Source organism: Pseudoliparis swirei, chromosome 6 (assembly GCF_029220125.1).
Source record: "Pseudoliparis swirei isolate HS2019 ecotype Mariana Trench chromosome 6, NWPU_hadal_v1, whole genome shotgun sequence".
NCBI classification, from domain to species: domain Eukaryota; kingdom Metazoa; phylum Chordata; class Actinopteri; order Perciformes; family Liparidae; genus Pseudoliparis; species Pseudoliparis swirei.
Window position 1 is genome coordinate 6,175,314 of NC_079393.1, and position 27,697 is coordinate 6,203,010.

General features: G+C 42.2%; 1 protein-coding gene across 2 annotated transcripts; it reads left to right on the forward strand.

Annotated features, from left to right (window-relative positions):
- lingo1a (leucine rich repeat and Ig domain containing 1a) lies at positions 1-27,697 on the forward strand. 2 transcript variants are annotated; one of them, XM_056416351.1, is made up of 3 exons: positions 1-534; positions 14,851-14,986; positions 23,670-27,697. In XM_056416351.1, exon 3 carries the CDS (start codon positions 23,682-23,684, stop codon positions 25,527-25,529), a length of 1,848 nt encoding a protein of 615 aa, XP_056272326.1. In that variant the 5' UTR covers positions 1-534; positions 14,851-14,986; positions 23,670-23,681; the 3' UTR covers positions 25,530-27,697. The 2 variants fall into 2 exon arrangements, with proteins under 2 accessions (XP_056272326.1, XP_056272325.1); XM_056416350.1 differs by lacking the exon at positions 14,851-14,986.

A 27,697-nucleotide genomic window follows, 5' to 3' on the forward strand; every position in this document is an offset into this window, starting at 1 on the left:
CAAGGAGCGACCAGTGCGCGCCTATTGCATCGGGAACTGTGCGTGGGAGTTGTTCTCTCTCTCTCTCTCTCTCTTTCTCTCCCTCTCCCTCCCAGTTGAATCCATTCTTTATTCGCCACACTCGCCGTCGGACGCGAGGAGTTGGGGCGCACGGGGAGTCCCATTACCGAGGGGTGGATCGCGCCGTGTAAGCGTTCGTCCGGCGCGTGCGTGCGCGTGCGTGTGCGTGTGGGCTGCGTGTTTTTAACTCCAGCTGTCATCTGAGAAAACCGCGGCACTGCTGTGGTGGAGGAACTCACCGGGAAATCGGCGAGAAACGGCTCTCTGTCCTCTCCTCAGCGGTCTCCTTTTTTTCTTCTTCTTTTTCTTTCCTCCTTCTTCATCTTTTTGGTTGTTGTTGTTTTTTTGAAAGCTTTCCTTCAAGCCAATGGACTTGAGATAGCGAGTCTTACAATTGAGTGTCGGTTGGTGGCTGGGAGTTGCCGTCGGGGAGCAATGCGAAAGGATGCTTGGGAGCAGTGAAGGATACAGCAGGTGAGTGTCCGATAAAGAGCGCACAGATAGGGGGGGCGGGGGATGTTCTCAGTGTTTATTCTCATGTCGATGCAGTTTAATTGTGTGGAGCTATAAGAAAGGATATCCGGAGCACATCGGTGTCTCTGAGCTACTTTGAAGAACGCAGTGTGTCAATGTTCCTCCGACCGGAAGCTTTTCAACTCATTCCTGATGTCCAGGCGGCTTGAACAGTCCCTGTAAGTCCGCTTTGATTGGGGCAGAACCGGGAACCGGGGACTTGAGTGTGTGTGTGCGCGCACGCGCGCGTGTGTGTGTGTGCGGTTAGGCGCGTCCTCTGCAGGTACAGCTGCATCCAATGCTCGCACAGTCTAGATGGATTCATAGATATGTGTGTGTGTGTGTGTGTGTGTGTGCGTGTTATCTGTTTTCGATTTTTTTGGGGTCAGTCTAATCTGCTCCTTTTCTATGAGTGTGAGTGTGTGTGTGTGAGTGAGCTCGTCTGGGAGGAAGAGGGCTTAAGCCATTAATCAAATGTAATTGTCCCGCAAATGTGAGTGTATGCTTGTGTAAGAGAGAATAGGGAGTGTGTGTGTGTATGTGTGTGTGCGAGGGGGATTGAAGGAGGGCATGTGAATTGCAAAATGTTGTCTTTAATCTGGCCTTTATTTGGCCACCTCTATTCTCTGCTGATGATAACACGCGTCTCACTGTGTGGAGCGTGCGAGGCGGTCGTGATCCTCCTCCTGTGCCATTTTTATTCATCTGCACAAAGATGGCTATCTGAGAGCGTCTGCTGCAAAGGAGTCGAGTGTTTCATTGATCCTCACGCAACGACTTTGGAACTCTTTTTTCGTGGGGGGGGGGGGGGGGGGCATTTTTTTTCAAACAAGACAACAGTGATGGGATCTATATATAGCTGCGACTGCACAGGGGATGAAAACTTGCGTGTGTGTGTGCGGTGCCACACGCCGTCTGCTGTTTGCTATTCAAGGCAGCGTTCGCAGACGATATTATGAGAGTGGCCCCCCCCCTGAAATGTTCCACCCCACCCCTTTATATATTTTTTCCCCTCGGCGCCATCCCTCTTATAATGACACGCCGAAACAGTCGTGGCGAAAAGTACCAGCAGGCCGTGTGATGGCGTTCGCCCCGCGGACATTCATGAAGTGCTGTCGCTCTATTGGTTATAAATAGCCGGAGGGAGCGGACAGCCGGGGAGAACAGGAGCAGCCTCCCGGAGCTGGAGCAGCAGCATCAGCAGTCTCTCTCTCTCTCTCTCTCTCGCCAAGCCGAGGTGATGGATCGCCGATGCACTTTACAGATATCACACAGCGCGCGGGGCAAAGGGTGTGGCGCGGGAGGCTTCGCCCGTGCATTACGGCGCATCCGGAGTCACTCGCTCACTTTATTGTTTATTATTATTTGTTGTTTTCCCTCTGCCGGGTCTCTGAGTCTCTTTGCCGCCCTCCATTGTGACTTTTGTTAACTCATCACACCCGATTCATTCCAAGACTATCATGTTCACGACACAGACTTCACAGACGGGCAAAACATGGTATTTGTGTTTTTTTAACGTATTTGATGACTCAATCATGGCTGCCTCGCAAACAGCCAGCATCTGTCGTTGGATCCTCTTCATCGAGACGCCCTGGCGGCCTCCTTTTAAACAAATGTGCGGCCCGCTGACCTCGGCCAATAGGATTCACCCTCTGCCCGGAACGCAAAGACCCCCCCACCCCGCCCCGCCTCGACGACGTTATGCCGCCGTTGACGTCCCGCATTGAATTTATGACACGCTGATCAATGTTTGCAATAAGCTAAATCTCTGTGGCCAGATATAACACAGAGTATTGGATGTCACGGAGGAAAAAATTATGCTCCTCATAACGGCATTACATTTCTGTGAAGTATAGTTACATCGAGGCACGCTTGTAATTTGATCACAAGCAGAAAGAACGGAATAGCAAACCAATAAGACCAGAACGAGAGAGCGAAAGAAAAGGAAATCAGAGAGAGTCGAGACTGGAGTAGGCGGCGATGGCGTGGACCGTCGCGTTAGCTAAGCGCCTTTCTCGCTACACGCCGAACGACCGATGTCGTCCCGTTAGCCGAGACAACGGCGGTCCGTGACGTGCCGAGCGCGTCTCTTGGAGACGCCCCCACCACCACCACCCCCCAGGGTGTAAAGCCGACACCTACTCCATTGACAAGGTGTTTATTAGCTCCCCAGTTGTGAGGTTGCGATGCCTACAGAATTTCCGAGTGCCGGGAGTTTTTCACCCGCGAAGGCCGTCGCATTGTCTTCACGACACCCTGCCGCCATTCCACTTGATGCCACCGCCTCGAGACCTGGATGGCATGTTCACTAGAGGCCCTATAGCTGCCTGATGGGGGGGGGGGGGTGACATAAAACAGAGCAGCTGAGAGCGCTGCCTATAAGTCATCCGCATTTGTTTTGGAGGTTAGTGCAATACCTTTTTGAGCGTGAGACATACGCTATGATACTCACGAGAAAATCTGGATCGGGTATCAGCGACGACGGGCGGATCGGGTATCGACAACGCAGTGAATTCAGCTTTTTGTATTTGTCTTTTTTTTAAGTAAATAAAGCGGTTTAAATTACGCCTGATACACGAATGATACGACTCCCTTCCACACAGTGAGGCACGCAGCTTGTTAACGAAACGCTGGTATCTGATCGGTACTCTGCATAAACAGTATCAACGAGTATTTATTTAGAAACTATCCGAGCGTTGCTTAATAAGGAGCATGCTTCTGCCAGATGTACTCGCTTGTACTGAGCTATGACTCATCAAAAGTATCTGTGAAGTGTTTATTTTTATTTTTTTTACTCTTCTTACATTGATTAATGGTTCTCAGGCCTCCAGATGACCAACAATCCCAAATCATGCCGCTTGAACAAAGCTCTGTTGAATATCCACTGGTGGAGCCCGGGTTCCTACAGCGAATGCTGCACGGTGTAAACACACATTTGGGCACGCAGCCAATGCTTTGCCCTCCATTTTACCTTCATCAGAGTGATGAGCGGCTTCCACCGCGTCGTTTCTGGGATCTCATTTGTCCAACTGTGATTGCGTTGCCCTTAATCTCGTGACGGGGGGGGGAAACATTAACATAATTATTGTGTGTACCCTCATCCTGAATTAACACAAAACAGGTGACATTGTATTTAATCGTGTCAACGATACTGGTCACAAAGCACCAAATATCACATGTATAGATATATAAAAATAAAAAAATATAAATAGTATAAAAACATCCACCACTTACTGTGACTTACGGTTTATTCTATGCGGCTGTTATGACCTCATTCTAATCAAAAGCATCAATAGAAAGAAACAAAAAGAAAAAACCTAAGTGAGTAATTGTGATTGTAAGAGTCTTGATAATGGCCTTTTAAATGAATGCTAAAGCATTCACAGTAACCACAGCATCCCTGTAAGAACTGCTGCACCCAATGCTAATGCTGCTTCAGTGTTGTGGACATGTCTTGACAGAGTTTGGTCCAAAAGGTGCCTTGAGAGAGCGATTTCACCTTTTTATTCTTTGCGTGATAAAAGCAAGGTGTCCGTAAAAGAAAAACTGGATTACCAGATTTACAAACGGCCAGCAGAAATGGATTCTTGGCTAGAGCGGGTGTACTTTGCCTCCATAAGTCTTGACCCTGTTAAGTCTGCATCCAAGAGCATCCATATGGATATTCTAATCTATTATTTATTGATCATTGCCAGCATTTTGATGTCAGCCCCCTTGAATTTGCCTTAAAACCATTTTCTAAACTATGTACCGAAAAAAGAGATGCAACCCACTACACATTGCCACGGTTGGACTCGCATCCTGCCGTGGTGTTCTTTGGAGGATGCATCATTAAAAAAATTGTTTTTAAAAGACGGTGGACGAGGTTTGGGTCAAGGGTCGGGGAGGTGTTGTTGTGCCGAAGCTCCTCGCCGACTCTCCGGAGAGGACATTTGTATTCTCAGCATAGGGACTTAATCAGCGCCCCTGTTGCCAGGCAGACTTCCACTTCGACACCCATCTTTATAGACGATTGTGCGATTGGGCTGGCAAGTGACTGCAGGGCTGCAAAATGACATCGGCGAGACAGGAAACCAGAGCCACACAAATACAAGTCGCTGAAGTCCGTGGCAAAAAAAAAAAATCACACTTTAACTCAATTTTTACGAAAAGCCGAAGCATCAAATGTGACGGGTAGTCCCCGTTTTGATTACCGCACATGCGTTTGTAACTCCGGTGTGATCTGAATGGTCTTGCTCGTGGTAATGATCCGTTTGGTGCTGCACAATTACAACGTGTAGCATCTGCTCCGCTGAAAAGCGTCTAACCCAGAAAGCTCACACGGCCACACTCGAATGGAGCGAATTACATGTTCCCCCGTAAGTGGGAACGAGTTGCCCCGATGTAATCGCCATTTGAATAACCCCGACAAGATCCACAGTTCAACCGAGGAGGCCGGTGTTTAGATACGGCTCGAGAACGCTCTTAACTCTTCCTCCGTGAAGGAGGCCGGCCGAGGATCTACTTAGCGGTGAAGCCTCCTATGATGTCAGAGAGACTTGTTTAGCTGCTGTTTTGTGGCACTCAACAAGTGCCATTAACAGACACTGGTCATTGAAGAACATAACCCTCCCCCCCTTCCCTCTCCAAATGCCGCCGCGGTGTCGAGAAGCTACCCTCCGGGATACGTGGATTAAACCGTCCTCCGATCATTCGAATATTTTGAATGTGCCTCGAGCGCCATTCTACTCTCCTTTTCCGTGAGACACGTGGAGGTGCTATTCATCCATCGACGCCCCGCTCTCCCCATTCGTCACGCGACGACGAGGCGACAAGGCCCTTATGCCTCGAGGTATAAAAAGGGGCGGAGCCTTTTTGTTCCCTAAAAAAAAGCTCACGTCCTCCATCTCTTTGGCGCTCTACCTCGCTCTCTCTCTCCGTTTAAAGCCCTGTCTGTCTCTCACTTCCTCCATCCCTCACTGTCAACGCAAAGAAAGAGAGGGGGAGGAATGACAGAGCATTGTAACAAAGAACTGCTAATACCGTCGATGGAGGAGAGCTAAAGTGCACGGAGGAAACAAGGGGTCGGATTTCAGGCTATCGACCAGACTGGGCGGCGTGGGGAGACCGTGTTCGCTAGACACGGAGAAGCAACAATGATCTCAGCTCCAGGTGGACGAGGCCATCTCCCTTCTTGGTGAAGTACCGGAACTTGTGCCGCGTCACTGAATACGTGTATGTCCACATCCATGATGTGGCTCATCGAATTATGGGGTCGTTTACATTCCGGGATAGGTTATATCTTGGAAAATGATGGATCTGCCTATTGTTTGATGTATTCAGACATGTAAGTGCAACGTTGTGTCTATTTTATGAATCTGACCAACAATAGAGAAGTTCTTGACCATTTTGCCACCTCAATAAAGTCCGTAAAGTTTCAACACCGTTACCATCGAGACGTCCTCAATAAACAAGGATGCGACTAGTAATTATTTTGATTACTTTTTTTTCATCCAACCATATTCGATTGCGCTACAGCATTTAAAAAAAGGAATAATGACAAACCCCGATCACAAGTTTCCACAGCCACACGAATGTGTCCACGTAGCTTATTTATTAGTCTGACCAGCGACCCAAAACAGAGTTCAATTTAAAAAGAAAACAAACAACTCTTCAGACTCCATAGCCTGTACATATTAATCATTTGACATATTGTTTTATTTAAAGTTGTTTGTTTGAATACATGACTGTACAAGTCAATTCATATTTAAATGTATTTTTAGCATCTGGATATTTCAACATTTTGAAACGTTTGGCATATCCATTTTATTACATTTTTTAAATCTGTCTTTACCTGGGGGATATTAAACTGGAAGGCCCTCAAATAATGATGAGGTCAGCACAATGTCAATGCCTTAAAGTATTTTGGGGGCATTTGGCCTTTATTTGATCAAAACAGAGAGGTTTTTTATTTCTTATGTTGATAACCTGTTTTTTAAAAACTGTACTTAATACTGTATATTCTACCACCTTATGTACAGTGTGATTTTAATATTTCTTCTTCTTCTTCTTCTTCTTCTTATAATAGTGTGCCTGTACCTCTGTTGACTCAGAAAACCCTGCAAAACAATTACAATGTGTCTGGACTGTTGGTCTCGGCACAAATGGCAAATAAAAAACCTTGAAACTTGAGAGGTGACTATTCAAATCATCATCTTAATCCCCACGGCCACGCTGAAGCCAGATTAAATCCTATGTTGCAGTTTATAACATAGTAGAGGAACTATGCAGGACATGACACGAAACAGTCTGCAGAGAGCTTTATTCAAGAACAGGGAACGCCGGGTTACTGGTCGAAGGCTTTGCCACACGTAAATGCTCCTTTTTAAATCCTCTAAAAGCAAAACCTCTAACGTTACGGCTTTGACAAGTTCAAGTTGATTGACTGCTGATGTGTCACCTCTGGAGAGACGGATTCTAACTTTGGCCGCCGACAGCCACGTTCCCAATGTCGGGGGGGGGGGCGGGCGGGGACCGATGAAAGGGCCGGGGCGGCGATCAAAGGCGAGAAAAAATAAATGGCATTTGACCTTGTTGGACGATGGCGAGTGCCGTGCAGCCACAGAAGTGCAAAGTAGTTTGGGAACCTGTGGGAATCTCGGGAGGAGAGATCCTGACTGGAGGGCTGAGGACCAGACGATTTAATCTTTCCATTTCATGATTTGACAAGCTGCTGAAAAACGTTATTGCAATTTCCATTTCCATTTATTTGAACAGGTAGCGTACACATCAATCAACCCAGGGGTAAATGTGTCAGTCTTAGCTATAAGGCTACATTTCAACCGTAGTCCCTGTGGCCAGATATTACAAGGGAGAAAATGGTTATCACAAAAACATTATGAAAAGCAATAAACATACAGGTTACGATCAATATAGGCCTCGGTAATGACGGGGTGAGTCCATTGAAGGTGGTAAAAACATGCTGTGTTACTTGCAGTGAACCATGGTGAGACTCACGATGCTTTGTAATGTTGCTTCTGATGGGTAAGTAATGGTTTCAGTAAACTAGCCTTACACTATGCGCTAAAAATAACCCTCCAGAGTGATCTCCACCTCAATAATACGATCTACCCTCACCGTGATCCCGAGGTAGATATGCAAATGACAAATAAATAATTCAGCTCTTTTTTTGCATTTTCTCGTGCGCGCTCCTACCATCGTGGCAATAACGAGTTCCACAGGAACGAGGAAAATATGACCGCGATTTAAGGACGGATATTAGACGAGCGTTTTTCGGCGTGTGCATTCCGGCATTAATGTCGTAATTTGTTTAATGTACAAAAAACAACAACAATTTATCGGGTAATTTGGGATTCATGGTGAAAATGTCATAAAATTGTAGAATAAAAACAATCGGGCCGAAAACAAGGAGGAGACAGACTACATACGCAGGTTAACGAGACACAGGTGCAAACAATGAGGGCGGGGCTTGCAATCGATCAGGAGGCAGGTGAAGGGAATGAACAATCAAGGACAGGGCAGACCGTCACAGGGACAGGAAGTGCAGGGAAACAGAGGACACAAGAGACAAGGACTTCAAAATAAAACAGGAAACAAGACATTAAAACCCAGAGCATGACACCTGCAGGTGTAAAGGCAACATTTAAATGACATTGGAATGTGACCCTCTGTTTATTGCACTGAATCACACGCTTTGTTTTGAGAGCTACGAAACCAAAGCGTGTTACATTACATGCCAACTCTATAATTCTGATCGCGTATATGAAAGTTTGATTTCGGCACCGTCGGCGTACGCCTCCTCCTGCAAAATTCATGCAAGTTCTCTCGCGACGAGGCTAACATGACGAGACTACAAACACGGGATTCTGTGTATCGTCCGCCCGTCGGCGCGCTTCGACGAAGCCGCCCGCTCCCCGGTGACGCAAAGCTAAAATTCTCACTAATTAAGGCACTTCACAGCCCCGTAGATCGGAGGACGGACGTTCGAAGAGACGGTTATCCACACGTATCGTCAATACGAGCGAACCTAAATGTACCGTTTCAGGATCCAACGCCGAAAGGATCGAAATCCATTTTTCCGCAAACTTCTTTTCGAGGGGTGCGTGGAGTGTTGACGAGGGAGTTGCCGTGCCAACCCATCTGCCATTACTACCCAGGGGTCACCTTGTCATTGATCCACGTGGAGCACGCGGCATACCTAGATTGTCTTTCTAAAAACGGAGATTCCACACCCCTCTCGTACCCTTCGGATTAGCCGAGCCGGTGAGATGCGATTCTTTTCCTTTCACTATCTTCATGACCTCCTCTCGTACTGCAGGGAACCCGAGATAGGGAACGGGGTCGGGTGCAAGGACAGCTTAGTCAAGTCATTTTGCCTTTAATTGCTCCAACGTCCCATGAGTGCTATTGCTTAAGTACTCCGGGGAAAAAACAGTTGTTGTTGTTTTCCTCCATAAATTCTTTGATCGTATGAAGGTCAGCGTTTTCCTCTAAGCTTCTTATGAGAGAATGCAGGTGGATTGCCCCCCCCCCCCCTCTCGCTGGAGTTAAGAACTAGATTGAATTGCCCCCTTTTATTTTTTTTCTCCATCCACTGCAGTTACTTTCCAAAAGCCCGCCTCGGCCATCTTATGCACAGTCGTCTTTATTTTTTTTTCTCATTTCCCAGCCTATATCAATAGCGCCATTAAGCGGGTTTCATCCGGCTAATTAAGGCTTCATCTTTCTGGGCAATCTCTCAGAGGACACAGATTAAACTCCCCTATCTCGCTGCGGTCGTCCAGGGCTGCTCCGCTCTCTGTCGCTTTGAGGAAGAGAGGAAGAAAAAAAAAAGTTTCAGCCAAATTAGAGTCGGAAAGAGAAGAAAATTATAAATATCGGATGTGTAAAGTGGTAATTACCGGATTCATTGATGAACTACGGTGCAGGTCCCCTGTAGAGTATATTCTGTTTGGACTGACTTCAGATAAAATGTGTAATGAAGCCAACCATAACCTCCTTTAAGGAGGAGGGGAAGAGAGAAAAAAGTTTCAGCGAAATTAGTCGGAAAGAGGAAAACATTATAAATATCTGACTCTTTTAAGACTGGCCTAAAAAAAAAATATTCAAAAAGGCATTTATCACTTTTAGTTGATTTATATGACTTGTTCATAATATTCCTTTTTTATTATAGTTTTAACTATGTACTGGCTATGTGACACTCTGAGATCCTTGGATGAAGAGTGCCTTATAAATGGAACCCATTATTATAATTATAAATATCGGATGTTGAAAATGGGGATTACAGGATTAATTGATAAAGTACGCTTTGGGAAAAAAATCCCCAGGAGAGTATATTACTGTTTATTTTTTTATTTTAATTTTATATTTGTATCTTACCATTCTATTTGTTTTGCTGTGACTATGTAGAGCACTTCGTAAACGTTGTTTTTAAAGGTGCTATATAAATAAAATTATTAATATAATATTATTAATAATATTATATTCAATTTGGACCAACTTCAGATACATTGTGTAATAAATCCAACCATAACCCCTAAATACTGCTTATTATTTCCAATGCATGTGTGAATGCCCCAGCAGAGAGCCCATTGAATCGATACGCCGGCAGACTGCAGCCGGCGGACTATTCATTTACAGTCAGTGAGCATTCGCCTCAACAAGCGCCGTTTCGTTTGCATACACAATCGGGTGATTTATTGCGGTGGAAGTCGGGATCCCGAGTCACTGTTTGGCGGAGCGAGAACAAGCACTGTATGAATTTTAAATGTTGTTCCGGCTCCATTCTCATTAGTGTCGAAAGCCAACAGATGAAACGTCTGGGTCAAAACATTAAAACTAAACAGCCGGGTATTCCTTTGCCATTCAAAACGCCGACCTGCCGTTAATGTTCTGTGAGGTTAAATCTACCCGGCGACTGTTCTCTCATGGCAGGAGGAAGGAGGAACTCATTTGTTTTGCTGCAACACACTCTGCCTCCGAGCTCTCCGGCTCCCCGCTGTGCACTTTTTTTATTACGCAACAGATTTTTGATAAAGCGCTTATGAGACGGTGTTTTTTTCGCCGGGGCTCACATCGCTGACGCAGATACGTGTGATGTGAATAAGCTGGAAGGACTTTGCTCAGGCGGTTTCACACAAGAGGCACACGTCTTTATTGTGTTGTGTTTAAATTCTCGATTCTCACATCTCTGAACTCTTCTTTCAGCGGCATCTATTTTTATTAATTAAGAAAAAAAATTAGAACAAAATAGCCCACAGTTTTCTTTTCTTTGCTTCATTGTGAACTGAGTGAAGTGGTGGTGGAAAGAGGTGCATGATGGGTGCTTTTTATTCGCTTGAGTAGTAATGCTCGTTGTGGCGCTCGCGATTTTTAGTGAACATTTACTAATTTATTAAATCGTAAAAAAATATGTTCTTATGAAAATCAACAGCTGAATTTAAATTAGATTCAGCACTCGTACTGGATCTGTTCAGATGATTCCGAGAGCTTGATAACTTTACTATACCGATATGCGTCAGTTGATATTCGTCATGTTTACGTTAACATTTGTAATTCTTTAGTTTTGGGTTTTGTCCGAGGAGTTTCCAGCCAGCGAGGGAAAAACTGCCCCTGAGAAATATGACGTTGCCCCTGATATCACGAGGAGAGGCAACACATGCCCCCATAATGTCCTCTAATAACGCTGATAGTATAATAGCGTTTTGTTCTCTCTGTACTGCCTGTGCTAGGTAGGTACACACACAAAAATTATAAATATATATAATTGAAATGATAAAGAAACAAAGAAATAAGTTTTAATTCTTAATATTTAATACTAATAAAATAAAATAACAATAAATACCCACAAAGAAATAAGAATAAAATTGAATATAATTGTCTGATTTATATTTGTTTTTTTAATCTTTAGACGACTTATTATTGCCATTTTTATGACACTTGCTCATATATCCTGTTAGCCTAAATAAGTATATTTCTTATTTTTGAACAAAGGTTAAATGTTATTTCACAAGTTTCAAAAAGTGCCCCAATTTCTTTTTTAAATGCTCCAGGATTTCATTCAGGGGGGAAAACATTGCCCCCTAAAACATATGGAAATGTCCTCCCCTGTTTCCAGCTGATGTACAATGAGCTCAGATGGGAGAGCTGAACGTCAGGGGGCGGGGTTTTATTTATTTCCTCCTCCAATAGAAACCGTTTTCAAGCATTTTTCCAGTTTTTGTGTTTTTGTTGTTTTTATTCACATTGTGAACCACATGTGTGACCGTCAGAGGGCTGGTGAGTCGGGGGGAGGGCCACGTTGAAGGAGACGGGGTTGCTGTAGCTGTAGCTTCAAAGTAGGGATGACATCACATTGAACATAGAGACCGACACAAAATAATGAACGTTGGAAACAATCCAGGTATTGTTGGAGCGCCCTTTTGCCAGTGTGTGTGTGTGTGTGTGTGTGTGTGTGTGTGTGTGTGTTATCTATGCTCTTCCTCTGCAACAGCAGTATCCTCCGGTGTCTTTATCCCGATGCATTACTGTGGCATTTTCTCCATCGGGGTCACCTCTCCATCAACTAATTACAGCTCGTTTCCCTTTTAAAGGCCTGGCTGTGAGCGCCAGGGCCGGTTTTTTTATTTTTTATTTTTTTGACCACGCTGGGAGGACGCCAGTCCCGATTAAAGTTAATACGTCCCCTGGACGCTCCGCGCTGTGAACATCGGACCTCCTGAGCAGCCGAAGCTACATCCCAGAGACACGTATGCAGTTGACATAGTGGTCGTTCTATAAACTGGCATAAGAGCTTTTTCCATTGCCTCTCACCACACACACACACACACACACTCAGGGCGACTGTCCAACTAACTCACGTCATTTTAAAAAGGAGGAAATTCTTCTCTCACATATTGAGTAACGTGTTCAGTGTAACCTCTCAAAATGTTAATTTACCCTCCCTCCATCTTTTGATTTAATTTAGTTTCAGGGATCTTATATATGCAATTTTACAACATCTTCGCCTTTAAAAAAAAAACCAGATTATTTCTCAGTTCCTTCGCTTGAGGACGGCTCTGATTTTAATAAGTTCCGTCATTCTTGAATTAAATCCGACACAATGTCTCAGCGAATGCGTGTTGGCCATGGAGGAGGTGGGCTTGATTTAGCTGCATAATATTAACTCATCACTCATGAATGATTTAATTCTGAGAAAAAAATGTGGATTATTTAAATAACTTTGGATGCTCTGGCGGGACGTGTGACGCTTTGTCTGAGATCTTTACATCCTATATTTCGGGGTTGTGAACTCCATTTGCTTATTTTGGGTTATAGCCAAACATAGACACGTATATAGAAGGTAACAAAAATAATATATTGTAGTATATTATTATAAGAAAAACAACTATTTTCTTATGATTCTCTCGTAGTTGTCCTATTATGAACATTTAGATTTCAAATGTTGCATAAAAACGATTAAATGTCTCATATAGGTGAATAAAAGATGGATTAGCTCTCATATAGGTGAAGAAAAGATGGATTATCTCTCATATAGGTGAAGAAAAAATGGGTTATCTCTCATATAGGTGAAGAAAAGATGGATTATCTCTCATATAGGTGAAGAAAAAATGGATTATCTCTTATAGGTGAAGAAAAAATGGATTATCTCCCATATAGGTGAAGAAAAAATGGATTATCTCCCATATAGGTGAAGAAAAGATGGATGATGTCACATATAGGTGAAGAAAAAATGGATTATCTCCCATATAGGTGAAGAAAAGATGGATTATCTCCCATATAGGTGAAGAAAAGATGGATGGTTGCATAAGGAAATGTTTCCATGGCGGCGCATCAAAGGGAACGTGTTTATTTTCATAAACTCCTTTGCTCTTTGTGCACAGTGGCCTGTGAGTTCATTACAATAATAACGGTGAGCCTTCAGTGTTTCCTCCTCATCAGAAGCTCGTGGGTCCCTTATGCAAGAGGAGGAAAAGGGTTTCTTCATTTTTTAGATCCAAAGGAATTAAATAACACCAGTTTCTTTTCATTCACAAAAGACAAATATGAATTATTATGTTGAGCCTTCAACGCGACGTAGAACGAAAAGTCTGTTTATCTCCCGGTATAAGCAACACTTTGAAGATTTAGACGTATTTGGGGCAATTTTTATTGAAGTTGTAATACTCAAGTTGGGGTGAGTAACATTGGAGAAACCAATGTGTATCATAAAGTCCAATAACACTCACAGATACCTTTATTTCTTATTTTTTAATAGCCGTAGAGCTGCCATCTGCTGCACATTATTAATCTCTGCAGACAGAAATCGCTTATGTTCTCTAACAGTCCAAAACCAATAGATGTATTTAAGATAAGCTAATATTTAAAATGTTTGCTTGATGATTCACGTCGATGAATAATCATTTATCAAAACATGTCTGTGTTATGGGAGTCGACTTATCACAAATGAGTTGCGGCAGTATATGTGAGTCTTTTTATCTTTTCATATCCATGTATATCTGTCATATTTAGAAAATAGTATGATTAGGACAAAAAAACACATCTATATTAGTTCAAACAGACTTTCTTAAGCACCTGACCGGCCATTGTTAGTGCAGGCCTGTCACTCTTACAAACTAAACTAATTTAACATGCATCCAGTCGTAAATATACGTATATACAGGACTGTCTCAGAAAATTAGAATATTGTGATAAAGTTCTTTATTTTCTGTAATGCAATTAAAAAAACAAAAATGTCATGCATTCTGGATTCATTACAAATCAACTGAAATATTGCAAGCCTTTTATTCTTTTAATATTGCTGATTATGGCTTACAGCTTAAGAAAACTCTAAAATCCTATCTCATAAAATTTTAATATTTCCTCAGACCAAGTTTAAAAAAAGATTTATAACAGCTGAGTGTTTGTCAAGGCTCAGGAAACCCTTGCAGGTGTTTCGAGTTAATTAGACAATTCAAGTGATTTGTTTAATACCCTACTAGTATACTTTTTCATGATATTCTAATATTTAGAGATAGGATATTTGAGTTTTCTTAAGCTGTAAGCCATAATCAGCAATATTAAAAGAATAAAAGGCTTGCAATATTTCAGTTGATTTGTAATGAATCCAGAATGCATGACATTTTTGTTTTTTTAATTGCATTACAGAAAATGAAGAACTTCATCACAATATTCTAATTTTCTGAGACAGTCCTGTATACATCCCTATGACCTTCAGAGGTTATTGTTTCCTCTTCCTCTATCGCCACGGCTGCAGTGTGGTTTTCATCATGTTTCCAGTGTGGCAGCCGGTGATGCCCCGGAGCTCTGAAGGTTGTCTCTCCTGCTGTGTTTGGAGAGGAAGTCCACGTGCAGCCGTGTGCCGGCGTGACATCGTCACCTGGAGCCGCCGTCAGCAAAAGATCAGGCCTTTAGAGTGAGTGTGTGTTGTGTGTGTGTGTGTGCAGCAGCCTGTGAAGTTTTTTCTCTCACCTTACGGGGGACATGGCGGGGGTTGGTGGGTAGCTCTCTCTGGGGGAGCTCATTGTTCACTATCCAGCGGTTGTGCTTCGTTACTTTTCCGTTCCCGAACACTCAAAATGTTCTTTAGCGTCGACATTTATATATGTCTGATTTAAAAATTTGGTACAGACATTCATTCATTAATGATTTATATAAATATATATATATACACACATATATATATACATATGTGTATATATACATATTTATATATATATATGTATATATATTTATACATATATATATACATATATATATACATCTTTATATATATATATATATATATTTTTAAATATATTTATATATATATACAGGACTGTCTCAGAAAATTAGAATATTGTGATAAAGTTATTTATTTTCTGTAATGCAATTAAAAAAACAAATGTCATGCATTCTGGATTCATTACAAATCAACTGAAATATTGCAAGCCTTTTATTCTTTTAATATTGCTGATTATGGCTTACAGCTTAAGAAAACTCAAATATCCTATCTCATAAAATTTTAATATTTCCTCAGACCAAGTAAAAAAAAAGATTTATAACAGCTGAGTGTTTGTCAAGGCTCAGGAAACCCTTGCAGGTGTTTCGAGTTAATTAGACAATTCAAGTGATTTGTTTAATACCCTACTAGTATACTTTTTCATGATATTCTAATATTTAGAGATAGGATATTTGAGTTTTCTTAAGCTGTAAGCCATAATCAGCAATATTAAAAGAATAAAAGGCTTGCAATATTTCAGTTGATTTGTAATGAATCCAGAATGCATGACATTTTTGTTTATTTATTTGCATTACAGAAAATAAAGAACTTCATCACAATATTCTAATTTTCTGAGACAGTCCTGTATATACATATATATTATAATAACTTTGGTGATCCTCTGACTTTTCATCTGGCGTCATCATCATCCACGACTGTAGTTTATAAAGTTTATGACCAAATATCAGGCGTCGCCCTCCGGTTCTAAAAAGTCAAGCCAAGTGTCTCAAGCATTCTTTGTAAAAAAGGTAACAGTCAGATGCTAATTTAAAATATAACCTCTCTATAGCTGCTGCATCTCATTGGACGAGAGCAAAAAGCAAAACTTTCAAAAACGTCGTTAAATTATGTGTGTTTGGACAAAAGAGACATTTGTTGACCTTCATTTAAGATACAAGACTCGCATGTCGCCAACAAAACACACGCGTGTCAACACCTCCACATCATTCATAAGACAGTGATGAACAGTATGGAGCCAATGATGCTGCGATGATTTAATATGTCATTATTGTTGCAGCCTGAATAATGATGACACTGTGTACCTTTATTTATATCTTCTGGGCCCCGACAGCAATACAATATAATCACACACACACACATCATTAATACTGTTCAAAGTTGTTGTGTTATTCCCCCCCAAACACAACTACTGGCGAACACTTGTTGGTGGAAGGAGGGCGAGTTCTCATTAGTCAGCGCTTATTAGCGAGTCCTTCCAAAAAGTCCTGCATCCACTTCATGGCAGCCTGACATTCTCCAGGCTGTTACTCTTTGAAAAAACACGACTCCTCCAGAAGCAAACAGGAACGGCGATCCTCTGAACGGAGGCTAACGAGCTCAACAAGGATGGAACGCCGTATCGGGACACGCGTATGACACCCGGCCACATCGGGACGGAGGCGAGCCCCAAATTAGCGGCCCGGGCGAACTCGCTACGAGAAACACGGATTTCAAAGTTTAACAACCGCGATCATTAGCCGGCAGATCTCGGCACGCCGTGCCGCCCATTTAGAGACGACCGCCTGCATCAGTAGCCGGGTGTTTATTTTTATTGGGATGATATCTCTGCCTGTAAACACATCCTGTTGAGGAGAAATCCCACTTATTTTAAGATTGATGTCCATTTTAAGCAAGAACGAAATGCATAGAAAACAACACGAGTCAATGGTAATACATTGAATTGATTACTTTTCCTAAAACCCAACAGTTCAATAAGGTGAAAAGCAAAGGGTCAACAGTCCACATGGTTTTAGAGATTCCATTTCTAAAGGCTAAATATAAATGGATGTATAACAGCATGTTGTGTCTGCATCACCTGCTTCAGAAAACTTCTATCAACTTTTAAATGTCTTCCATGTCCAGTATGTATCCTAGATTTTAAACACGATGAAGCTAATGCAGTCGTGCACAACATTGTACAACCTTCATGAAGTTCATCATTTGTAATAGTTTAGACCGCTATTTCAACTGGTTATATTTGAAAGCCATCGTTTGAGGTGTTGTTGAATTATTCAGTTTTATTATCTCCACCTTTATTCATTCTCACCCTTCTTCAGTCGATATCGCCTTCGTAAGAGAGACGTGTGCAGCAGAGAGAAAGAAAAAGAGACGTGATGCTTTCGATTTTGTCCATCATTCATATGATTAGATGAGAAAACTTTCTTAATCCCCAGTGGGGAAAACTCATTTGCCACCAAGAAATTCATAAAGACAACAATAGACCGAGTCCACAGAGCACGACAGACTAAACCAGAAGATGCTCCATAAAACATGATAATTAGAAAATTGCTAAATCTAAATCTTAAAAACCTAAAAAAAAGTCAACTGCTGCTGGAACCAAAGACCTTCTGAGCTAACAAGGATCGTAAATGTAACAATAGAATGATCTTTTATCTATCTCTGGATGCATGCTGCACATGGGCGACGACGCACTTTTGTTCGATATGAACTTTTCTAATAAACATGTATTCATAGCTAGGGTTGGGTACCGAAAACTGGTGCCAATATGCCAACAAATAACAAATTAGCCATTATAATCATGTTTGAGCTAGCTCGGAGCTAGCTAGTACCTTGCGTTAGCTAGGAGCTTGCGTTAGCTACGCGCGGGACAGTCTGATATCCATCAGAACGGCTTTTACAGGGAATACGGCCGAAGAGGTTTTTAATTTCATCATTGCCAATCATCGTTTTGTGCTTGAAAAAAAATATGTCATCGGTTCAGACACAATTTAGGCACCAGTATCGTTTTAAAAGTTATCGGAAAAAACCCAAACGACACCCATCCCTATTCATAGCTGTGTGGTGGAGTCGGACATCGGTAAGCCGAGCGGCCGCGCGGACACACTCTATCTGCCCTCTTTCTTGCAGTTGACATTCAGGGGGAACGTGTCAACAGGTTTCATGTCAGAGTTCAGGACAACAGCTGGCCGCTCTGTTGGAACTCTGCACCTTTGTTGCACCGGCCAGCTTCTTCGCCACCCGGATTAGGGCTTTGCTGTCCATCTGCCGGGCGTCGGCTTACATTTAAGCCCCGCCATTTCACCGGCGCATCCCCGCGGCCGGCAATCTGACCGGGCAGCTCAGCTTCTCAATGACACAAGGGGGTAACCTTTCTCTGGAAATTCAGCTGGGCGACATTATAGCGCTGTGAAAGTGATCCTACTCGGGGAGATAACAAGGTCAGACTCTCCTGGTTAAGTTGGGTTTAGCCAACGTGTGTCTGTCAATATGCATGTTCCGTGTTGTATATCTCTGCCCTGCTTCTTATTGGACAGAATATAACCAATAAGCATCATATATATCGTGTTAGTTTGAATGTAATACTAATTCTCTATACATGTGTTACATCCACTTGTGGAGGATATTGGTAATAGTGGAATCTGCTATTGTCCTAGGTAGACTATTAAAGTAGAAATAGGCTTTAAAGGCTTTTAACACTCTGTGCGACAGATAACTTCAGAGTTATCTCCGGGATTTCCAAGAAGCTTACAGGTATTTAACTAAAAGGTATTCAACCAGGCTCAGGAGTGATGTCGTGTGACAGGTAAACTAAAGCTTTGGGCAATGTGCCAATACGCCAACCACCGTACGTTTGATTGTTCTTATTGTGAAGGAATAAATAATGGATTGCCTCATTCAGGAACAAGATGTAGTGGCGCGATAACACGTATGTTAAAGGTTCAACAACTATAAGTTACACAAGGTTTAGAGACAGTGAGTGAGGAAGATCTTCGAAAAACACTATATCAGACCCTCGGCCATGTTACGCAAGAAATTGTTGGTGTGATCTTTTTACTGGGCTTGAGCGAATTGTAAAACTGCTGCGAGGTTATACAAAGAAATAAGCAATTACAGCGGTCCTATTCTCAAAATGAGAAACATTTAGAGAGCAGATAGCTCGGTATTGATTAAGAACGTCCAATAAACTTGACTTACCCGACAGCCGCTCGGACGAGATAGTAAAAAGCTATAACTTATTGACGGTTTAATTATGATTGCACATCCGCTGATGGCTACTCTGGCGCCACGCTGTTATGATCATGGTAATGATTGGTGCGTGGGGCGCCGTTCACCTCCAGGTGTGAAGAGCAACATCTTCAGGAGGAAAGTGGATGCAATTCTGAAGAAAAGGGGGGAATCCATCTCACTGTTTATTGATCCGGTTATTACAGGAACCTGGACTAGTGGGTCCTCATTTTTCTTTCTCCTCAAATGCATTCTTTTCTTTTGAGAAGCACGCCCCCAACCACCCCCCCCCCTTTCTCTTCTCACTTCCCCCCCTCAATTATTTTGTAATGCTCACTCGAGCTCTGATCGGTATGGAGAACCGCGGTGGAGACGGCGTGCCTGCGAAGGAACGATAACGCCGGATCGTTAACGGAACGGAGCCCCGCAAAATGTTTACCCGTGCGATGGCATTCTTCTTCTGAATGCGTCCCCCCCCCCCCCCCCCCCCCGTCTTCACTTGTTTTCCGTATTTGCAGCTGAAGCCGTGTGTAATAAAGACGCCCGTTTAAAAAAATAAAGAAACACACATTTTAACCGGCAGCATTTCCTTTGGATGGATCTTGAAGAAGACATTCCGATTAATTACGACGGAGTGATAACCAAGTGTCGTGTTATTGCGACCCCCCTGTAAAAAAGAGCGTGGAGACTGTGACGGGTTCACAACCCGCTGAAGTTTCAGTCGTGGAGCTTTTAGCAACAAGGGATTATGATGTGATCGTCCTCTTGATTGGGTTTCAGTGTCGGTGGGAATGGAGTTGGACATAATCGCATCTCATTGACTTATGTCCAATATGTAACAGCCACATGATAGATGGTGACAGATGGGATTGAGCTTGCATTAAGGCCTTCTTCTGTGTATTATCATGCTACACACACACACACACACACGCACCACTCCATCTCACAGCACTCAGCACTGACTTGATCAATGTGAGTGAAGGAATAAGAATGATTAAGGATGGCTGGAGGCAGCAAGCAGCTCAGCAGGTCGGCGGTCTCGGGGCGCACCATCAGCTCCGCCCGAAATCTCTTGGTTTCATTTGATTCCAGATGGGATCATCAAATCTCCAATCTGAACTTTGACCTCAGAGGGAATAAAATGAAATTGAGAGGAGTGTATCCAATCCATACAGCCATGATGAGTGATGTCCGTTTATCCATGCGTTTAGAGGGGAAGATGTTATTACTGGTAACCACGATGGCCCCAACATGTCACCCCCACATAATGTAACCGTCAACAATAATATAACCAGAATATCCCAGATTTGTTTCCTTCTACACAGCCCTTGTTTGGCAATGTGGTGCAAATTTAGAGCTGAAGAGATGAATCTCCGTACCACTGGCAACATTTGACGTATTGTGACAACAGCCATCACACAGAGACATGTCTTGGTCAGTGTGAAATAGATGTGATGGATTTTTTTCTGTTTTTTCTTTCATTGCAGTCAGTGAATTACAAAAGAGCTTTTATATATATATATATATATATACATTATATGTTATATTATATATATATCATATATGTATTTTATAATATATATATACATATATATATATATATTAGAATGTATATATATCATTAAGTGCTTTTTTAATTCACTATGCATATACAGGACTGTCTCAGAAAATTAGAATATTGTGATGAAGTTCTTTATTTTCTGTAATGCAATTAATAAAACAAAAATGTCATGCATTCTGGATTCATTACAAATCAACTGAAATATTGCAAGCCTTTTATTCTGATTTATTGCTGATTTATGCTACAGCTTAAGAAAACTCAAATATCCTATCTCTAAATATTAGAATATCATGAAAAAGTATACTAGTAGGGTATTAAACAAATCACTTGAATTGTCTAATTAACTCGAAACACCTGCAAGGGTTTCCTGAGCCTTGACAAACACTCAGCTGTTATAAATCTTTTTACTTGGTCTGAGGAAATATTAAAATTTTATGAGATAGGATTTTAGAGTTTTCTTAAAGAATAAAAGGCTTGCAATATTTCAGTTGATTTGTATATATTAATTAAAAAACTATTAATTATATATATATATAATCTAATATATATATATGTATATTATAAAATACATATAATATATATTTATTATATTAAATATAATGTATATTATATTATATATATATATTATATAAGTTATTTCACTGATTGTGCAATGAAAGAAAAAACACACTCCTTCACATCTATTTCACACTCACCAAGACTGTCTTAGAAATATATATATATATATATATTTATTTTTAATTAAAGTAGCTAACAACAGTTAACAACAGTAGCTACAAAAGTTGCTTAATCCATCATTTAATTTGTTCTTAAAAATAAATCAATAAAACCTAAAATCATTACTCCTAAAAATCAATCTTCCTTATACTACTGGACCCCTCATACACAACATTTTTCAGAAGCATCATCTGCAAATCACAGCATAAAAAATGCTCCCACACTCACTCTGGAATGTAAATTGTGGCATAATGGATTTTAGAGAAATTCTAAAATGATAGAATCAATTATTAATTAGATTGTTAGTGGAGGGGTCGGGGGCACGCGAACAGATGGCATTGGAATTAAATGGGTTTTTCCCCCCTCTAAACCCCTGTATTTATCTTTCTGTATCCAATTCCCTGGTGGCGTATGGTCTATATTTTATCGTAAAGGATTGCATGAGTCGAGTGTCAGCCACATAGCATACATCACACTTGCCACCATCTATCTTTGATTGCATCCTGCCGTTACTGCTGGTTACTGCTGCTCCAACCGCCCACGTTTTTCCCCCCCAGAAGATTCAGGCTGGATACAGAAAATAAGGGAGAGGAAAAAAAACAGTGTATTATGATCGAACAAATATGTGTCTTTAACACAGCGTGAATTGGATTAGCGTCTAAAAATTGATGCTTATTCCACTTGAAGCTCTCCATCAGGGGCAAAGCCGAATAGCATCGACTGATTGGTTGTGTGCAAGGTGTGCGGTGGAAATGGCGTTGAGCGCCCGACAGCAGACACAATGAGGCTATGGAGCGAGATGTCTGTGTATCAGTGTAATTATTTGGCCTTTGATCTGCAGATGGAAGAGGAAGTACTGATCTCAATGTCACGTATGTATAGAGGTTGGGCAGAAGGCGGTGTGCATTCACAGCAGCTACCTGCATGTAAAATACTCTTTGGAGTCTCAAGTGCAGAAAAGTGCACGGTGGAGACCTGAAAACTGTCAGCGCTCTCAATTATGCAAGCACATACCTTATTCCTCGTAACCACCCACCTCTATTCCTCTTGAGTCTGCAGCATGAATATTGCAGAAGGATTCATACTCACTGATTCTGTTCGTAATTGTGTCGCACCGGCATGGCATCCCGTTAGCCGTTATGATTGTTGAACTAACCTTTGAGCAGAAAGTGGACCTAATGGACCTAAAGGAAAGTGTTGTAAGACAGGTTTAAACTGCTGGGCTCCACCCTCGCCACATATGATGGGAAATTGCAGAATTTAGCAGAGCGTGTTTGCATACCAGCCCATAGCTCAGTGAAAACCATGTCATACATCTTCATTTGAATTTTCGCCTATCGTCCATGTTTGAGTGCATGTATTATAAGGTTCCACAATCGGCTTTTAAGTTTCCTCTTGTCCAAAAAAACAACAACAACCCCTGTGGGGTCTGGGCTCATTTTCTCAATTTTTCACAATTTCTTAAATTCCACTTTTCAAAGCACAGAAAAATCTCAGCTCTCTATCTAATTCAATTCAATTCGGTTGATTTTTTAAAGCCCAATAGCACCAACTTGCCTCAGAGGGCATTATACATGAAAAACTCGCAAGAAACCGAAAAAAATCTTTCACAGGAAAAAAGGGCAATAATGAGGCACAAGTGTCCTAAGGCACTTTACAAGTATAAAGAGATGATATGGCCATAAAGCTGAACATTTAAGGTTTAAAATTTTTTTTTTATTCTTCATATCTCTTGTGAAAACATACCTTAACTCAGATGGACAAACTGTTTGAAATTGGTTTACCAAAAAGCTATTAGGTTCCCAAAAGCAGTGAAATATGAATAAAATGGTAGATACATAGAATTTTTTTTCTAAAAACAAATTTTTTATTATCATTTTTTGGAGTAGAAATGTGGTCTGTCACACCATTCACCAAAATGTTAAAAATGGGACTGAGAAATGACTTCGTACTGCAAATAATACTGTCTTTCCCAAGGAGACATGGACTTGGGCTAGCGGAGCCGGGAATCGAACCGCCGATCCTCTGATTGAAAGACGGTGCGCGCTTTAATTCTCTTACTAAATCTCGTATCTCTTCTATGTGTCTCCATAGGTAACCGATAAGATGGCGGCCGGGGAAGCGACTGGGCACAGCTACCTGGTGGCTTGCTGGCAGCCCATTCTGATCCTGTTGCTGGGCGTGGTGCTCTCTGGCTCCTCTACAGGCTGCCCGTCCCGCTGCGAGTGCAATGTCCAAGAGCTGTCCGTCCTGTGCCACCGCAAGAAGCTCATGACGGTTCCCGAGGGCATTCCTGCAGAAACCAAACTGCTGGACCTCAGCAAGAACCGCATCAGAACCATCAACCCAGACGAGTTTGCCAACTTTCCCAACTTGGAGCACCTGGAGCTCAGTGAAAACATCATCTCCACCATTGAACCCGGAGCGTTCAACAACCTTTACGGCTTGCGGACAATGGGTCTGCGTAGCAACAAGCTCAAGCTGATCCAGCTCGGCGTCTTCACTGGCCTGAGCAACCTCACGCAGCTGGACATAAGTGAGAACAAGATTGTCATCCTGTTGGACTACATGTTCCAGGATTTGTACAACCTGCGATCTTTAGAGGTGGGCGATAACGACCTGGTTTTCATCTCCCACCGGGCTTTTCATGGCCTGAGCAGCCTTGAGCACCTGAGTCTCGAGAAGTGCAACTTGTCCTCTGTGCCAACAGAGGCCTTTACCCACCTCCACAGTTTGATCACGCTCAGGCTCCGCCTCCTCAATATTAACGTCATACGGGATTATTCCTTCAAAAGGCTCTATCGGCTGAAAGTGTTGGAAATAGCCAATTGGCCATACCTGGATACGATGACCCCAAATTGCTTATATGGATTAAATCTCACCTCCCTGACCATCGCAAATGCCAACCTGACCACAATTCCTTATGTAGCCTTGCGGCACTTGGTTTATTTGCGCTTTCTTAATGTTTCATACAACCCTATCCATACCATTGAAGGGAATAAGCTCCACGATCTTTTGCGCCTGCGGGAATTTCATCTGGTCGGAGGAAGACTGGCAATGATTGAGCCCTACTCTTTCCGTGGTTTAAACTACCTGAAGATTCTCAATGTGTCTGGAAACTCCCTGAGCACTTTAGAGGAGTCTGCTTTCCATTCAGTTGGCAACCTGGAAACCCTTGCCCTGTACGATAATCCCCTGGCCTGTGACTGCCGACTGTTATGGGTTTTCCGGCGACGCTGGAGGCTGAACTTCAACAGGCAGCAGCCGACCTGTGCCTCCCCGGAGTTCGTCCAAGGCAAAGAGTTCAAAGACTTCCCGGATGTCCTGCAGCCAAACTACTTCACTTGCCGCAAGTCTCGGATCAGAGATCGCAAACCCCAGCAGAAATTTGTTGACGAGGGAGCCATTGTCCATTTCGCTTGCAAAGCAGATGGAGATCCCGCCCCGTTGATAATGTGGCTCTCCCCCCAGAAGAAGTTCATCACCAGCAAGACAATTGGAAGGCTCTCCGTGTTGCCAGATGGCACCCTTGAGGTTCGCTATGCCCAGATTCAAGACAATGGCACATATGTGTGTGTGGCTAGCAACGCGGGAGGAAACGACACCTCCCTCGCTCACCTGCACATTCATAGCTACTCGCCTGACTGGCCACACCAGCCCAACAAGACCTTTGCCTTCATTTCAAACCAGCCCGCGGAGACCGGCGCTAACGGCACACGAGCCAACGCCCCTTTCCCCTTCGATATAAAGACGTTGATCATCGCGACCACCATGGGCTTCATCTCTTTTCTCGGCGTCGTCCTGTTCTGCCTGGTGCTGCTCTTCCTCTGGAGCAGAGGCAAAGGCACCACCAAGCACAACATCGAGATCGAGTACGTGCCACGGAAATCGGACGCTGGCATGAGCAGCAGCACGGTGGATGCTCCTCGCAAGTTTAACATGAAAATGATTTAAACGGAGCTGTGGAATAAAAACAATTTTTTGGAACGAACATAAAAAAACAAGACAAAGGGAAAAGAAGACATTTTCTTTCCCCTTCCCCCCCCCCCCTTACGAACTGTGGATCCTGGTCTGTGAACAAAGACTGATATGTTCTTTTTTTCCTGAATGAAGCGCTATAGAGGAAGGCAGTTCTTGACTTTTACAGGTGAGAGGGAATGAAAGCAACTCCACTGCTACAGGGCATTGGTGGTTTCTCCAAGGCCCGTGGGGGCATTCATTGAAAGTCAAATTTGTCATAAGCAGTTCATACTCTTGTGGATTTATACTGGAAAAAATGTATCGTAACAAGAAAAAAAATACTTCAAACAGCCAGAATGCGAGGGGCAGATTATAGTTTGGCCATTGCTGTTTTGTGTCTGTATCTTTCATTTAGAGTTTGTTCTTCTTTTTCTTTTTTCTTGCCAAGGTTAGATGTCAAGTTACGGATGAGATTTATATGGGTTGACGAGCACATTTATACAAAGTTGAGTCCTTCAAACAACATCATTATACTGTGTGCTACATATGGTCTGTTTTCTTTCCTAAAGTGATGATTGTTCTGTAATCCATCAAATGTACAGTGTCACAATATTTGATTAAAAATAAAAAAGGGGCATCTTCCAGCAATTAGCAGAAATACACAACATAGTTCGGCACAATTATAATATGGCGAATACAAAACTGTTGTGTGATGTACAACAGCGGAATATACAAGTGCTCGGTAAATACGTTGATTGAGTGATATACAAATACATCTGTGCAACCTTTACTATTGATGCCAATTCTCACAAGTGTATTTAGAAGTAATAATGTTTAAATAGACAAATATAACAACATTTAGTCTCGAAAACTAGCAGCAAATCAAAGTTGCTTAATGCGGCTCTTAATATTGGATTAAAACACGGGGGAAATGCTCAAATATAGCATTTTACACCCAGTATATATGATAATAGTATCAGTGTCACTCATCCCTAATTTTCAGATGTAACCCAGACGGTGCACACACATGGATTGAGGGCATGATGCAGACTTAAATGTGAGATGTTGCTGATATGATGGGGCGCCGCACCAAGAATAGAATCAACATCTATCCTACGGCTTTACCGTGCAGTCGAAGCGGTTATCCCTGATGAAAACTATGATGTAATGCAATTATTTTGTGCTCAACATGATTGTGTGGAATACAAGTTGTGGTGCTCACATTTTTTAAAATATATATGTATATATATATATATATACAATATATATATATATATATATACAAATATATAAATATATATAATGTGCTCCTCAAGCTGTAGAATAATTTCTTTCATCGTTGGTTATATTTTCTGGATTGTTTTATGAAATCAAAGATTCATTTATGCCGATGCTCCCCATGTCAAAGCCGAGGAAGTTCTACTTTCCAGGATAATTTCCAGATTTGCTACCCCCCCACTTCGGAAATGTTTTGTCAGGTGGAAAAGAACTGTGCGTCGGACGCTCCCAGTTGGTCCTGCATACTGGATCTGAGGTGACAGCCTTTCCTTTTTCCAAGTACACACCGTGGACAGCTGGGCTTTGCAAACGTGTGTGAGGATAAAGGCTGAGTTATTTATGATGGGTGACTTTACAGACAACGACGCAGTAATGGGCTGGAAGTATGGACAGAATATGCAGATGGTTGGAGTGACACAGATGGTTTCACCCATGGAGCAATCTGACGCAGCTTTGGTGTAATCCGTTTTGCATATAGGAAGAAGAAGAAAAAAAATCCCTGGATATGGCTCATGGTTCTCCCTCTTGCTGATTATGAATGCTCTCTTTGTTCAAAGTGTGGCTACTGTATCGAGCCTTTTTTCAAATCCCGAGTGACAGCGGGTATCTGTTTATTTTATTGTTTTTGTTCCTGTTATTCATTTTTTTTCATTATATAATTTTGACCCTGGACTATATTGAACATGTAGTCAAAGCCAACTTTTTACAAGAAAAAAAAGAAAAGATGCTTAAAAAAGAAATCTATGGAAAATACATTCAAATTGTTCTGTGCAATAAAGGTAATATGCAGATTTTTTTTTTTGAATTAACAAAATTTCGTTGATGTTGAATTGTTGAGAATATGGTATGTTGTATTAAACAATCTATGGACTTTTTTAAACATA

What these genes read in the sequence shown, in the direction of transcription:
- lingo1a (XM_056416351.1), top strand. Translation starts at nt 23,682, where the DNA reads ATGGCGGCCGGGGAAGCGACTGGGCACAGCTACCTGGTGGCTTGCTGG.